Source organism: Notolepis coatsorum (assembly GCF_963971535.1).
Source record: "Notolepis coatsorum genome assembly, chromosome: 7".
Lineage (NCBI taxonomy): Eukaryota > Metazoa > Chordata > Actinopteri > Aulopiformes > Paralepididae > Notolepis > Notolepis coatsorum.
In genome coordinates, this window is record NC_140171.1 from 9,886,466 (window position 1) to 9,903,210 (window position 16,745).

A 16,745-nucleotide genomic window follows, 5' to 3' on the forward strand; every position below is an offset into this window, starting at 1 on the left:
CTTGTATAAAGATAACCTCCTGTTTCCTCCACAGTGCTTGAAGATAACCTCCTGTTTCCTCCACAGTGCTTGAGGAGGGTATGACTTGTATAAAGATAACCTCCTGTTTCCCCCCACAGTGCTTCAGGAGGGTGTGACTTGTATATAAAGATAACCTCCTGTTTCCCTCCACAGTGCTTAAGGAGGGTGTGACTTGTATAAAGATAACCTCCTGTTTCCCCCACGGTGCTTAAGGAGGGTGTGACTTGTATAAAGATAACCTCCTGTTTCCCCCACGGTGCTTGAGGAGGGTGTGACTTGTATAAAGATAACCTCCTGTTTCCTCCACAGTGCTTGAGGAGGGTGTGACTTGTATAAAGATAACCTCCTGTTTCCCCCACGGTGCTTGAGGAGGGTGTGACTTGTATAAAGATAACCTCCTGTTTCCTCCACAGTGCTTGAGGAGGGTGCTCTCCAGGCTGGTGTATGTGATCCTGATGATGAGGAAGGGGAACCGGGGCAGATCCACACTCCTGATGCCGACCCAGCCCGTGCACAATGCCCGTGACCAGGCCATCAATTTTGTCTGGTAATCATCAACAACGTTCATAGCTGTAAAATAACGGTCACCTGTAACTAGGGATGTCCGATATTATCGGCCTACCGATATTATCGGCCGATATCGGCATTAAAATGTGATATCGGAAAATAGCTATCGATTTTCAAAAAAAAAAAGAGAAAAAAAATCTTTTTTGTTTTACATTTCTATAACCTTTATTTACCCAGGCAAGCAAGTAAGAACAAATTCAGATTTTATTTGTAATGTTGTGTTAATTCCACGACAAGAGATATGTAATGTTAATGACCTGAAATTATAAAAAAAATTGGGGGGGGAAACCCTGCATATATCGGTATCGGTTGATATCGGTATCGGAAATTAAGAGTTGGACAATATCGGTATATCGGTATCGGTAAAAAAGCCAATATCGAGCATCCCTACCTGTAACCCCTGGTCTTCATGGGCCCAAAAAGTCATGCGCAAACCCAAAAATACCTGGAAATGTCCTTTATGGATCCAAACCGGACCCAGATCTGTTTTGGAAACGCAGTCCCAGACCCATGCAGAACTGGGAGACACTGGATCCGTCCGGCGCTGGTCAGATAGACTAGGGACCCAAACAGACCTGATTTAGAGCAGTGTTTTTGCGGACGGTTGCTATAACATGTTGTCATAAGAAAACGTTTATCTTACCCCGTCATTAGCCTTCTAGCCTTTCCCCATGTCCTGGGCTGTGACACGCAACATTACATCCATCCATCCTAGTCAAGAAAGTGGCTTTTCCTTTTGCTGATTTAAAACGGTTAATCTACTCATTATTGCCAAGTCGACTCGCTGTCATGATGTGCTCTTTTGTGGTAATAAGATGAGATATTGATCCTCGATGACGGTTATTCCAAAATGATGAATTTGCTGCACGATTATTAGAATCCGTTTTGTTGCTGCATGCCATCCTATATTAGCCCCGCAAGCCAGAACAAGGGTAATCTTGTGGCTCACACACACACAGCCCCATGGAGGTTCTCACGGCAGCTATTCAGCACTGGGAGACAAACTACAATCTTTTGGGAAGCCATTCACAAAAGTGAACATTTCTATGACAACAATGACCTCCGAGGTTGTCCACTGTCCAATTACAATCACGTGGTGCCAACAACAGAACCCTTCCTGGACCCAATCAGGTAGTAAGACCCGGGTGGACCCGTAAAGACCCCTGGTAACTGGCTGTCATACTATAATGGCTCCTTTAACCCTTTTCAATCTTGGTATATTTTGTGCCCTTTCACAAATTTGATGAGCTGTTTATTTATATATATATATATTTATTTTGTATCCACTTTTCTCCTCTTTTTCTATTTTTTCTCCCATCCCAATTTAGCCGTGCCAATTCTCCCCTCCCCTGTCTTGAACGTTGCTCACATATGCCCCCCACTGGCCGGTTGTAGGGAGGATAGAAGCCTTGCATCACGTGTCCCCCCCCCGATACACGAGGAGGCAGCCTGTCACATCTTTTCACCTGCCAGCGCGGACTCTCAGTGGCGAGGTGTAACGTGTGGGAGGCTCACACTGCCCCCGCCATTTTCCTGTCTCTGCTGTGCAGGCGTCCCCAACCGACCTGTAGGAGTCGCTGTCCACAACGTCCAGATTACCACCCATCGACTTCCACCCGCTAACTCTGCCAATTGAGTTAGTATGACGGCCGGCCCAAGCCGGAGGCAACGCCGACAGCCGGAGTCGAACCCGGTGTCTCTTGCTTTGGTGACGAGCGCTTAGTTTGCTGCGCCACCCAGCTGCCCTTATTTATATATTTTTGTACTCTTCAACAGTCACATGGTGGAGAAGCTGAAGGAAGCTGCGCTGCCCCTCATACGGGTTCTACTGCAGCACATCTGCTTCAAGGTGAGTTCACCGTCTTCTCCATGTGATGTAAAATCGATCAAATACTGAAGGTACGTTTGGCATGAATAAAACATTGTATCGGAGTGATGGCAGATATCTCTACTGCAGATATCTTCAGAACTAGGCAAATCACAGAGACTAACTGGATGGATAGATAGTAGGGGTGAGCAGAGATGTCATTATCTGTATCAGTTCAATCAACAATGATCGTTCTCAGACCGGGAAATGAGCGTGTCAATCATGGAGCTGACTTTTTCCCCAGTAAATGATAACAAGAAAAACAGTGGTACAGTGGTTAGCACTGCTGCCAACTCCACTTTCTGTGTGGAGTTTGCATGTTCTCCCTGTGTTCCCGTGGGTTTCCTCCAGGTACTCTGGTTACTCTGGCATGGTAGGCAGGGACTACAGATGAAAACTAGCTCATTAGCTAACTCTGGCACATTTACATTGATGTGGAAACTGAAGATGTTCATTAATGTGCACTAGGGCTGCAACAATTAGTCGACATAATCGACGATGTCGATTATAAAAAATCGTCGACGAGGAATTGTTGCGTCGATTAGTCATTAAAAATATATATATATTAATTTTTTATTTACATTTTTTTTGCACTACCTATCTTTGTGAAAGTGGCTTCTCAGCTCTGGTCCAGCCAGCTGAAGACTTCTTAGCTTAACATAACAGAGCAACAGTACGTTTGGGTGAACTAATGGGATAACTGGGGATGTTGTTTGGTCCTGACAAGAGTCTCAAAGCAACTCTGAGGTCATGCTCAATGTCCAATCTGTTCCTCTGCTCTGTCTTCAGCTGGACCAGAGCTGAGAAGCCACTTTCACAAAGATAGGTAGTGCAATTTTTTTTTTTTTTTTTTTTTATATTTAAAAAACAAATATTTAATTTTTTTTATATAATTGTTTTTCGATTAGTCGACTAATCGAAAAAATAATCGACAGATTAGTCGACTACCAAAATAGTCATTAGTTGCAGCCCGTGCACTAATGTGCACTGTCCCTGGGTAACAAATAAATAAATAACTTAACTTAATGACAATTCAGCATTCGCAAAATATGAGAGCTCTGTCATTCTACAACGGAGCACGGCCGCTGCTGCTGGAGCTGGACCGAGTCAAGCCGGCGGCGGCGCACGGAAGGCGGGGACAAACCACCGCATCGCCCCGCTGGCGCTTCAGCAAGCAGCCTCCACTGATGTACATTGACGAGTGAATCTGGTAGTGCGTTAGTTTATGACGTTAAAAACGCGAAATAACGCATAACGTTACAGCGTACAGTTCCACACTGATGTACAGTGACACCCAGAGTTTCTAGTTACAGTAGTGACGCGTGAATCGAGATAGTCCTAACACTGTAACAGTGTTTATTATTAAGAGTCAGATAGTCCTAACAGTGTTTATAGTCCTAACAGTGTTTATTAGTAAGAGTCAGATAGTCCTAACAGTGTTTATTATTAAGAGTCAGATAGTCCTAACAGTGTTTATTATTAAGAGTCCTAACAGTGTTTATTATTCATTAACGTCATAAACGAACTACCAGATTTATTTTGCACCAGGGAACTTGAAGGTTCCTGCCGCACTCGCGGCAAAAGGGGGCGGGCTAGCGGCGTGGGGTCGTGGCCAATCAGAAAAGCTAAACACAAGTTGGTTGCCTTTAATATTCACGCAGCCCGGCTCCTTTCAGGGAACTCAAACTCTTCTTTCTGATTGGATCTCACGAGTGGAAGAGGTTTGACTGTATCTTACCAGCAGCACGTACCGTTGGTGACTCGGTATCTACTGAACTTGAAAATGATTACTTCTAAATGATTTGTTGATTTTAACCTTCTGCCCCCGGGCACTAATGGCAACGCTGATGACCTCGACAGATGGTGGAAAAGTGTGACTACCGTAAATACGGCGCCCAGGCCCTGGCCACGCTGCTGTCCAAGATGCCTTGTTCGGAATACGCCTCCTTCATCCAGTGGTTCAACAATTATTCCCAACACACTAAGGTAGCGCTTTGTTGTCCTTCTTCCAGTAACGTTGAGAATTACTTCTCATCGTTTATTCTCCTCCTTAGAGGAAACTTAGTGGTTCCACGTTCCCGTACCAGATTAGCCAACATTTGTACCATAGTGTTTTCCCTTTACTTCTTTGTTAAAAATGACACACTTTGTAATGTTAGCATATAAATTAAGTGTTTATAAGGTTTAGAGTAAACCCCTAGCTTAGTACTTGCAACGGCAGAAATATTACATACATCAGCGGTACATTGGATACCATTCAGCATAATGTTGTACTATCTTGTATTTTGTACTTTTTATATTGTATCTTATAGTGTATTATCAGACTGTGAAGCTCTGTATCCCCTCCCCATGCTGCTTTGACATATCTGAATTTCCCCAAGGGGATTAAAGGATCATCTTATCTTATAATGTCACTATTGACTGAAGTCACTGAACTGTCCTTAACTCATTCTGCGCCATCGCTTAATGCGCCAGAGGGCGCTAGTATGCCATCGCCATTTCCGTTTTATACCGTTTTGAATATGAGTATAGTTTTGGTGATTCTTAGTAATCCCAGGAAAATACGCGATAATAGACCTTTAGTGGAATACACTAAACACGTTGTAATTTTTCCCCTGATTATCGAATCTTCCTGAAATCAACGCTAGATTATCATTATTATCCTTCCTCGTGCATACATGAAATGGCCCTCGTAGCGCTAAGCTCGCCCCGCCACCTCCTGCACTCAACGGTAAACAGCCACACACACACAGACAGCTTCGATCGCGGTAGAAAGAAATATCAGATCAACGCAAGATTTTATATATAGTCCTTACCTGGTATCTGATGTAATGCAAGAGAAAGAATCCAATTATCTGATCGCCATTCCAAATACTGCTTGTGGAGGTCCGTCCCACATTGCCCGGCATTGCATATGAAGGGGGGGGGCAGCATAGCAGATGTAACGTTGTAAAGGCTAGTCCAGCCGGAGTATTTAAACCCCGCCAGCACGTCTCAGATCGACCCTGAAAAGAAACTACACCATTTCTAATAGAGTGCAATACCGACTGGAAGGCGTAGGGGGCGGTATTTGCCCTTTTGCAAGCTCAGACCCATTCCCAATGATAACATCAGGCTGGGTGGATGAAAAATGAATGGATATAGCTAATAAAATAAATAACGATTTAAAACCAGACTTTTTCCGCGATTGGCGCAGAATGAGTTAAGCACAGGAATCGCATATAGGAATTCTTCAGAATCTGTATTATTCCCCTTTGACCTGAACGTATGCTGATGATGATGTACTAGGGCTGGGCGATTCTTGCTCAAATGTGAATCACGATTTTCTCTAAGAATTGAGATCACGATTCTCTCACGATTCTTATTTTTTCAATAAAATCATTTATTGCACTCTTTCTTAAACAGACAACATAACATAAGTGCTTGACTTAAACTTAAACATAACATATATGAAAGTGCTTGACTTAAACTTAAAAGTCTCTTGTAACATACAAAATAACTCTAGTCAGAATCGTCATTTAAAAAAGTTGAGTAAAAAGTAGTGCTGTCAATAGATACATTTTTTTTTACTACTTAATCTCACAATTTTCTGTAATTAATCTAGATTAGAAATAGCATTTTTCTACTTAAGACCGAGGCTTGTAACAGATATTTACTTGAGTAAAATCATGGAATTAATGTAAAATCAACACAAAGAAAGTATATTTAGATTCAAAGACTATTTTAATAGCTTTCTTTGAATACAGTTTCTCTCCTGTGAAATACAAATGTTCAACAAAACCATCAACATTGACTCAGCTAGACCTCTTTCTTATATCCGCGGTGCTAAGATTGAAAATGTTTCACTCCATAGATTAATCTAGATACATTTATTTTAATGCTTTAAATAATTTAAATTAATCTCCAAAGTTAAAGCATTCATTTTCACAGCCCTAGTAAAAAGTAAAACAAAATATATTTATTTTCTAAATCGTCATTTAGAAATGAGAGTGCATAGGTCTATGAATCGAGATCGCGATTTTATTTCGATGAATCGCCCCGGCCGTATGATGTACTGTATGTCCAACGTGGTTGTTCTCCCAGGTGGCCTACAGGATGTTCTCTCTGGACGTGGTCCTGGTGCTGCTGGAGCAGCCGGAGAGGAAACCGGACCAGTCCGTGTCCCCGGAGCTGCTCCCCTTCCTGCCCCACAGCTGCCTGATCCAGAACGTGTTGTTCGCCCGCTGGACGGACATCTCGCCCACCGTCAGGGGACACGCCTTGGCCTGCATGGCCCAGTGGCTGGACTTGTCTTCCCTCAACGCCACGCACAGCATCCATGAGCTCTTCGGCACCAGTGAGAAGAACATGCATCCGTAGGACTTGGGAGGAAGCGCGGTTATGCGCTCTCTAGGGCTGACCCCGATTAGTCGACTAATCGATCGAAAAGGAGCCGTAGTCGACTGCCAACCTCTTAGTCGAATGCAAAAAAAAAAAAAAAAAAAATATATATATATATATATATTATATACCGGAATATATTTTAATTTTAATTAGTAGTAGTTTAATAATTTATAGTTTGGAGAGGATGAACTTTTGGAATGGAAAGATATGTCACTAGCAGTAGCAAAGCTGTTGTTTCTGTAAACTAACAATTACGTTTGCTAGGTTCTAATTAAAAATAACAAACATTAAAAACGGACACCAATACCTTCTGGTGGTAATGGCCTCCTTCATCCACCACTGGTAGCACCCAACCTTGGGCTACGCAGGATCAATGGCTGCCATACACTGGCACCCGGCACACATCACACTACCACACAATGGCTCAGGAGACAGGGATTGATATCAGTCAATTAAGGGGGAAAAACCTGGAGATTCTTTGTGATGTCACAGATCTTTGCTCTGTGACATCACAATGGCCAATAGTTCTGAACAGCTCTAACATTGTGGTTATTTTCTTCCAGCGGGGCGACGGACCATGTACGAGGCCTATAGCACTGAAGGTATAGTCTCCTACCACAATACACACTACAATATTATTCATAATTATATTAATATCCTGGTGATACAGCTGCTATTTGACTGTATCCCAAATAGCAGTGGCCATTACTTCATGGTGTGTCCTTGTCTTGTTTCAGGAACCTGCTTACAGAAGACCTACAGGACTCTGGGGTTCAACACCGTGCAGGTCACGCAGGCCAGCGGCAGCAACAGCAACAGCAACAGCAACACAAGCCACGAGCACAACACCATACACCCTGAGCGTAAGGAAAACTGGTCTGACACGGCCCTTATCTACATACAAGAGCCCATATTCTGCCAACATGTTCATTTCTGTGGTCCATTTACACACATTTGCATGTTTTTTTTTTAATTTTATTTATTTTTGGGCTTTCTGTATTTTTCACCCATCCCAATTGAGTCATTATGCCAATTCCCTTCCTGGTCGTTGTGTGCATTGCCCCACTGTTTGCTTAGGGAGGGTGTGTAGAACTACCACGTGCCTCCTCCGATACATGTGGAGTCACCAGCCGCTTCTTTTCACCTGACGGCGAGGAGTTTCAGCGGGGGAACGTAACGTGTGCGGAGGTTCACGCTATTTCTCCCAGATCCCCTCCCTGCTGAACAGGCGCCGACCAGTAGGAGTCGCTGTTTACAACGACCAGGACACATACCCCACCGGCTTCCCACCCGCTAACACTGCCAATGGACCTATCTCAAACCCTGCCCTCTTTTCTTGATCCTCCAATCACAGCTGTCGCTTACCTCGGACTTCCTCTGTAAGCGACAGCTGTGATTGGAGGATCAAGAAAAGGGGCAGGGTTTGAGATAGGTCTATTGTGTTAGTAGGGACGACTGACCAAGCCGGAGGCACCACTGACAGCTGGATTCAATCCCAGAGTCTCTGCGGTGGTAGGCGGGTGCTTAGACCACTGCGCTACCCAGCTGCGCCCTACATTTGCATGTTTTTATGGTCAAAAAGCACCTAGTCAGCTGTGCAGGCTGTGAGTGCAGCATCTCAGGGTCACTCAGACTGAAACAGCTGTTTTGGATGAGCTGCTGCTTCCCACGCCGAGCGCACACACGCCCCGAAGGAAATTCAGATCAAACTGTCAAACTAGGTGTTGCAGATCAAATATGACTGAAGATCCAGCAATCGCATATCCTATTTCTCGCCTAATTGTTTTTTGTTGTCTAGCCAGAAAGGCTGGACTACAGACGAGGCATTTCTAGCCAGAAAGGCTGGACTACAGACAAGATATTTCAAGCAGTTCAGGAGCAGTGCTTTCTGTCTGAGAGAACAACTCCCTTTAGCGTCAGGGACTTTGGGCTTTGTAACTCTGCATGACGTTTCACATGCCCCTCCAGCTATATTAACACACTGAAGGAACGGGAAAACACAACAAGCATAATAGGAGCCCTTTAATAGACCAGTAATGACAGACAGGAGATCAGACAGGCTCATGACAACAGGAGTGAGTAAAAGAGGTGAGGAGAGACATATCTGCCCACAGCCTGCTTATCAATGAAGTCCCACCTGTCGCTGGACTGTGGTTCCTCCATACAAAATCTAAATATGAATAAATGTTTATGTTCCATTGTTCAGCATTATGTCTGCATGACATGGGAGACATGGTTTAGAAAGTTTATAAATCACTTGATTGGGACTTTGTAAATGAATACCTTGACATTTAGAATTTTAGAATAAAACACAAATATCAGGCCCAATCTGTGATTTTTAAATATTCACAGACATTCTAGGAGAGTCTGATTATGTTGATGGGAGGTACGGTTTTTGGAACTTTCTTAGACATCATAAAGCAGAATTTAGGTCTATTTTACTCAAGTTTACAAACATTAGCAATGTAAACAAACCTACACAATACATCAAATTTTGCAATGATTTTTCTTCTGGTTTTCACCATGTCATGTTGAGCAGTGAAGGAGCGCCTGACCTTCCTCATGCAACGCGTAGGAGACCCGAAGACCACTGTGAGGAAACACGCTCTGCAGGTAACTAGACTATAATAAAACCATTGAGAATTTCAAAGTAAAGCTTGTTATTAGGGATGTCCGATATTATCGGCCAACCGATATTATCGGCCGATATCGGCATTAAAATGTGATATCGGAAAATATCGGTATCGGGTTTTCAATTTTTATTTTTTATTTATTATTATTTTATTTTTTTTAACATTTCTATAACCTTTATTTACCCAGGCAAGCAAGTAAGAACAAATTCTGATTTTATTTATTGTCAAAAGTATGCATAATGTTGTGTTAATTCCACAACAAGAGATATGTAATGTTAATTACCTGAAATTATTCAATTTTTGGGGGGGAGGAACCCTGCATATATCGGTATCGGTTGATATCGGTATCGGAAATTAAGAGTTGGACAATATCGGTATATCGGTATCGGTAAAAAAGTCAATATCGAGCATCCCTACTTGTTGTTTTGACTTTATTTTATATAGTTGATGATGCACTTCAAATTTGTGTCTTTATAAATGGCCTTTTCCAGTGTTTAGCATTGTTTCCTAGCAATGGGGGTTTGTATCAATGGGGTCTGTGTCTCTAATTCTCATTTTGGCGGATTGCTCCAATTCAGTTGAGACAATATCCTCCCCCAGTGAACTAAGCTATTCTGATTTGACTCACTATCCTACGTAGCAAGGAGCTGATCTGCAGTAACGCCCCCTCTATGGTTGTAGCGCAACCATTCGCTCAACAACAGAGCGAGTGGAAATACAGACACTTCCGCAAGCGGGTGCCGACAGAGACAGCAGAGAACGAGAGAGGGAGAGAGAGAGAGAGTGGGAGAGGGAGAGAGAGATAGAGAGGGGGACACGGAGCAGGAGCTTCTCGGGGAAAACACACGCATTTACACACAACCTCCCGACCGGAGCGCGCGGGGCTGGAGCTTCTCCACTCGCATATCACTGTCAAAATATCTTTGACTCCCATGCGCGCACCCGTATTCCGATCCGTGCAATAATATTCACAGGGGTATATATTGTCATTTGAAACAAGTTACTAATGCATTGTCCGGTGGGATTATGCCCCCCCCACGGTGAAATTAATTAGTATCTCTCTATATCTCTCTCTCTCTGTCTGCCTGTCTGCCTCTGTCTGACTGTGGGTGACGTCACTCAAAGCGCTTATGGGCGGAGCCCAGCCCAAAACGGCTTGAAATCTTGAAGTGGAAAAATGCTGCTTTAGAGTACTTGATTAGAAATACAAAACAATGAATTTTTTTGAAAATAACTTTACAGATGTGTTCCATAGACTCGCAGGGATTGTGTAAAGTTGCCCAAATAGTGAAAGGAATAGCAAGACATGTCCCCTTTAATACAATTTTCAATCAATCAATCAATCAATCTGGCTGGAATCTAGCCTAGCTTAGCACAAATGAATGGGGGCAGATACGGACCAACTAGCCTAGCTGTTGGCCAAAAACACCTCTCCCGGGGTTTTAAGCTACATAGGCTGGTGGTCTGTACCCACTCCCATTGACAAACGAGAGTCTAACATGCTTATAAGTACTATGGAATTACACACTACAAATACATATTACATGGCCCCCAAACGGCATTGCCAACTTCAATGGACCCATGCCCCTTTTGATGTGAGCTTAGGTATTGACAATGTGATGCTACATACCCTACCACCACATGGCCCCTAAAGGCCACCACAACCCAACATGTAGATAGATGGGCAGTGAGAGCCAGCACATCACCAGAGTTATCGAGTGGGCACCTCCCTTCACTGGGGTTTTGTCACGTCACCTCGTCCAATGCGCTTCTAGTCCAATGCGTCTTATCGTTTTTAGGGATGTCCGATATTGGCATTAAAATGTGATATCGGAAAATATCGGTATCGGTTTTCAAAAAAAATAATATATACCGTACTTTTCGCACTATAAGCCGCACCTGACTATAAGCCGCAGCAGCTAAATTGAATGATGTGTACATATATAAGCCGCACTGGACTATAAGCTGCATGTGTTTTAATGTTTAATTACCATATGTAAGGAGTGGAGCCTGCGGCTTAATTTGACTCAACACGGGAAACCTCACCCGGCCCGGACACGGAAAGGATTGACAGATTGATTGCTCTTTCTCGATTCTGTGAGTGGTGGTGCACTCATTTCAATGCAGTAAAAAAAGCTATATTTCGATTTTCGGGTTTTGTCCACATATAAGCCGCACCGTTATATAAGCCGCAGGGTCGAAAAATGGGGGAAAAAGCCGCGGCTTATAGTCCGAAAAGTACGGTATATATATTTTTTTTTACATTTCTATAACCTTTATTTACCCAGGCAAGCAAGTAAGAACAAATTCTGATTTTATTTATTGTCAAAAGTATGCATAATGTTATGTTAATTCCACAACAAGACATATGTAATGTTAATTACCTGAAATTATTCAGTTTTTTGGGGGGGGAAACCCTGCATACATCGGTTGATATCGGTATCGGAAATTAAGAGTTGGACAATATCGGTATATCGGTATCGGTAAAAAACCCAATATCCAGCATCCCTAATCATTTTTCTTTGTCTTTTGTTTTTTTTGACAAGAAGCGACATTTTTGTCATCACAGCCAGGAGATACATTTATTTAAGGTTGGTTTCTCACCATGCCGGTATAATGGTCCTTTAATAACCTTGCTCTGCTTGTCCTAGGCTCTAATGGGCTTCCTGAAACACGATCTGATCGCGATGAGCACGGAGAACCTGCTCATGCTGTCGGACCGCTGCAGAGACCCTGCCGTGTCTGTGAAGAAGAAGGCCATGCTGTGTCTGGGGGAACTGCTGACTGTGAGTTGGATCACTGGGCCCTGTATCCATGTCTGAGTTGGATCACTGGGCCCTGTGTCCATGTCTGAGTTGGATCACTGGGCCCTGTATCCATGTCTGAGTTGGATCACTGGGTCCTGTATCCATGTCTGAGTTGGATCACTGGGCCCTGTATCCCTGTCTGAGTTGGATCACTGGGCCCTGTATCCATGTCTGAGTTGGATCACTGGGCCCTGTATCCATGTCTGAGTTGGATCACTGGGCCCTGTATCCATGTTTGAGTTGGATCACTGGGCCCTGTATCCATGTCTGAGTTGGATCACTGGGCCCTGTGTCCATGTCTGAGTTGGATCACTGGCCCTGTATTCACGAACACTGTGTTGTGTCCAGACCTGGGCCCTCATTCATCAATAGTGTGCGTAGAACTTGACCTACTTCCACACGTAAGCACGGAATGTAGAACTAGTGTACGCACAGGGAAGTCGGGATTCATCACACGGTGCGTGCGCAGGCTCTATGGTCCTCCGTGTTGATGAATACCACTTTGTTCTACCGTCAATGCTCGTGCATGATTATCCATATATGGTCATGAAAATGAGGAAACACCCCCCATGGGATGTGAAATAATGGACTGACCCGAGCGGAACCCTGAGAAACTCCACGGAGAATTCACTGCTGTCGAACCAAGAAGACACTATCGCGTATTATGGGATAAATAAAAGGCGGATTTGTAAACGGTGATGTCAGATATCAACGGCTCCCTAAGACCATTGCTGCAATTCTGCCTGGACAGCTCAAAATACTAATAAAGACCGTTCGTTGACCACTGTTTGGCGTTGGCTGTGTGTCATTATAACCGTGCTGTAATATGAATGCCTTTATTAGTTGTGTTCGATTGGCTATATGATTTTTAGAGGCATCTATTTTGTTGTCGGCTAATAAAGACCGCGCTGGAATATGACTGCCTTTTCCCGTGTTGTTTGCTTAATACCCAGGGATTAAAGTTCTCGATCGCGATGGATCTCCCGTCAATTTTCTACCTGCTGCATATGATTTCTAGAGGCATACTACAATCTATTTTGATGTCAGTATTGGGTAGCCTATATAAACAATATAATACGAGAGCATATACAAGAACAATGAATCTCACTGCATGTATGATGTAGCCTGCCTTTCAATACATGAACTTGAATTCCATCATGTTTGTGTGCGGGACTCACAAGGCTGTTGTCACAATGGGTGGTACCGGTGTACAGTAATAATAACAGTCCACACAATATCACGATCCATGCCATAGCCTATGTTCTATTAGGACATGATCTGTGACGACAAATGTTCTAGAATGTTTGATTAAGATATCATACTCTGACAGCATGCCTATGAGCAACAAAAACGCGAACTTGAATCCCATCATATAGTCTGTCCACTATCTGCATGGTGTCATTGCAATGCGTTTTCTATTCTTTCCTATACAGTAAAAAGGGGGAAGAACACTATATTCATATGACTTATTCTGCTTACAGCTTCGAAATTCCACTTGTTTCGTTTAACGTAAAGCCTTTTAAATATAATCAAAACGTTCCCGTGTTTCGGCGGTCTGTGCGCAAAATAATAACGAGTTGAGCTTTATGATTTATGATGAATTGAAAATGGGGGACCCTGATGTAAACAAGACGAAAGTTGGTCTGCATCCCCAATTAACAATTGTATGTACTGAGCTGTACTGTACTGTACCCATTCTGCAATCTGTTAATAAACTTTTCAATCAATCAATCAATCAAGCTACGCGGAGCGCAGTCAGTCAGTAGCCTACACCCCGTATATTCCGATAACGCTATATGAACCATGCTGCATTCATTCTGAGAGAAAGATCTATTATTCCAAATGCTATTTATAGGGTTTTGACCATAATTACACTACTGTTGCTATTTTACAATGAACTATAATGAACTACGGTTCGTACAGAACATGCCAGTGTTATTATGCACAGAAGCTCATTTCCTTGTTGTAATAATATATTCTACCACTGGGCGTCAGGTAAGTGTGGTCTGACCTGTGCGTAGATGTAAGCACGGAGTCAAGTTCAAATCGAAATTGATGAATCCCACTCTTTGCTTAGAAATGATCGTACGCACAGGGTAAGCACAGATCTGTGCGTAGAACACGTTGATGAATGAGGGCCCAGGTGTTGAATCACTTCTTAAAAGGACTAGAATGTCTGTGAAGGAATAGTTATTCATCCAAAATAAAGATTAAAATGAGCAACAATTTGTCTCTAGTCTCTACCCAACGACTTATTGAGAATTTTATGTGTCGTCTAGTTCCAGTTTTATTCCACTACTCTCACTTTTCTCAATGTTCTACCGTTTACATGTTTGGAATACGTTTGTCTGAGATGTTCCTCCTCGGTTTCTCTCCCCCTCCTGGCCACAGGCCAAGCCTGGAAACACCCTGCTGCAGAAGGCCTGGCTGCAGGGCGTGGTGCCGGCCGTGATCGACGCAGAGAGCTCTGTCCAGGAGAAGGCCCTGGAGTGTCTGGAGGAAGTGCTCCTGAGCCAAGTGAAGAACTACTCGTGCCACATGAACGCCGCCCAGAAGCTGGCCTGGGACCTGCTGGGACTGCTCTCCCACGAGTGTCGGGACCTCAGGTAGGAGGAGAACTGGGGGGGGAAATACTGATCAAATGTTGCTAAATATCTCCACCTTAAAGCCACTTGCAAGAGGATGGGGTGATCTGCGCCGCTGTCAAATGCACACATCAGGGTTCGCACAAGGTCCTTGAAGTGCTTAAAGTGCTTGATTTTTGACCCAAAAAAGTCAAGGCCGGGAATTCCTTGAAAACAGCAAATTTTTTTAACAAGGTGCTTAAAAAGTTATTGAAATTCAAATCGACCATTCGCATTAAGTTTTGTTCATCCATGATAAAATTGTTCTGAATCAAGAAATATAATTTCATGTCTACTCCTCTCACGGGAGTAGACATGGGCCGTGGTGTGGGCCGCGCCCGGGAACCAATCCAAGTGCTCCTGTCCATCTTCGTTAGCGATCTGTTCTGCATGTTTGTCCATTAAGTTTATCTTATTGGGAAGGGAAACCCTTGCGAGCACGTGGAGAACATGCAAACCGGGGGATACCCCACCTGGGAACGTGTCATTCGAACCCAGGACCTTCTGGCTGTGAGGCGACAGTGTTAACCACTACACCACCGTGCCACTGTTGGAGTTCATTCCATGAGCTAGAGGGGCATCATAGCAAAAGGTTTAATACTTTCCTCTCCATTGTCCAACAGCCGTTACTTCAGCAAAGCCTTCACAGTGTGGTCCAAGCAGAAGAAGTTCACGACGACCTTCGTCAACAACCTCATCTCCCACACGGAGGCGGAGCATGCGGCGGGCGCCTGGCTGCTGCTGTCCAAGGTGGCCAGCTATTCACCCATCATCAACTGTGGCAAGATCCTCGACGCCTGGGACGACATGATCAGGTCTGTGCAGACCGTTAACAGAGGGGCAGCGGTTGCTGTTTTAAACACTAAACGCTGAGAGACTGAGACTAAAATGCTGCTTTTTCTATCTTAACCTCTTAACACATTGGTCGCCAAAATTGCTTTTCAGCGTTATTGCCCGCCATGCGTTGTCTGCCAAGATCGCTGTACAGCGTTTTTGAGATCAATATTTAATTTTTTCGCCATAGCATTCATAATTCATCCACCAAACCCCCAATGCCCTAGCTGGACCCTAGATGTGACTGTAACGGCTCAATACCGCCGCCTGGTGGATGGTCGGGCGAGTTACACTCGCAAAAACCGGAAGTGCCATTGGTGCATCGAGGAAAGTCCTCCGGCAATCACATCTCGTTACGGGACTCCCGACAGACACTATAGTACATATGGATTGCTTTCTAAACGTAATAATCGATATGATTTTGGTGTTTATTGCGCCATACAAACCGGAAATGGACCTAGGCGATCGGCGTCGAATAATTGGGATCTTTCACCGCCAGTCTCATCGCGAACGGTAAGGGGAATATAATGTTATTTTCAGCCCGATGTGCGTTTCCTTGTTTGTAATCAGTCTGATCAATATATCCACCCAACCTACATAAAGCCGTTACTGATGATCAAGGAATTATAAACGACCCCCCCCCCCCCCTTTCCTCCACGCATGATGAATCATAATGTATACCGATCATATACATTTGAATTTTTTAATATAGCGTGTATGGGAAAGAAACGGCAATCGATAATCTATCATATGCGTTTGGGCCTATAACTAGCGTTTTTGGAATTACAGCAGAAAAGATTAAAAACATACTTATATTCTAGATTCGAAGGTATTAACACAACAATGTATGAATGAAAAAGTATAACGTTCCCACATCCTGAACGATAGATAATCGATGTTGAATGGGCCATAGTAATGTCAATATAGCAATACAATTTAAAAAGTTATAGCCCTGCAAAGAAGGTAAACATCTCCATAGGCTTTTAACGGTGGCAGAGAGGGGTATGAG

At 43.6% G+C, this 16,745-nt stretch overlaps 1 protein-coding gene across 1 annotated transcript in view; it reads left to right on the top strand.

The window, feature by feature from the left end:
• The window catches only part of ncapd3 (non-SMC condensin II complex, subunit D3), a 74,172-nt gene that overhangs the window by 16,173 nt on the left and 41,254 nt on the right, over window positions 1-16,745 (top strand). The window contains exons 8-17 of the mRNA XM_084317919.1: window positions 435-568; window positions 2,365-2,437; window positions 4,316-4,441; window positions 6,539-6,791; window positions 7,402-7,440; window positions 7,576-7,701; window positions 9,378-9,451; window positions 12,123-12,257; window positions 14,670-14,884; window positions 15,526-15,717. Of these exons, the coding sequence (XP_084174045.1) occupies window positions 435-568; window positions 2,365-2,437; window positions 4,316-4,441; window positions 6,539-6,791; window positions 7,402-7,440; window positions 7,576-7,701; window positions 9,378-9,451; window positions 12,123-12,257; window positions 14,670-14,884; window positions 15,526-15,717 (1,367 nt within the window). The remainder of the gene's footprint in view (window positions 1-434; window positions 569-2,364; window positions 2,438-4,315; window positions 4,442-6,538; window positions 6,792-7,401; window positions 7,441-7,575; window positions 7,702-9,377; window positions 9,452-12,122; window positions 12,258-14,669; window positions 14,885-15,525; window positions 15,718-16,745) is intronic.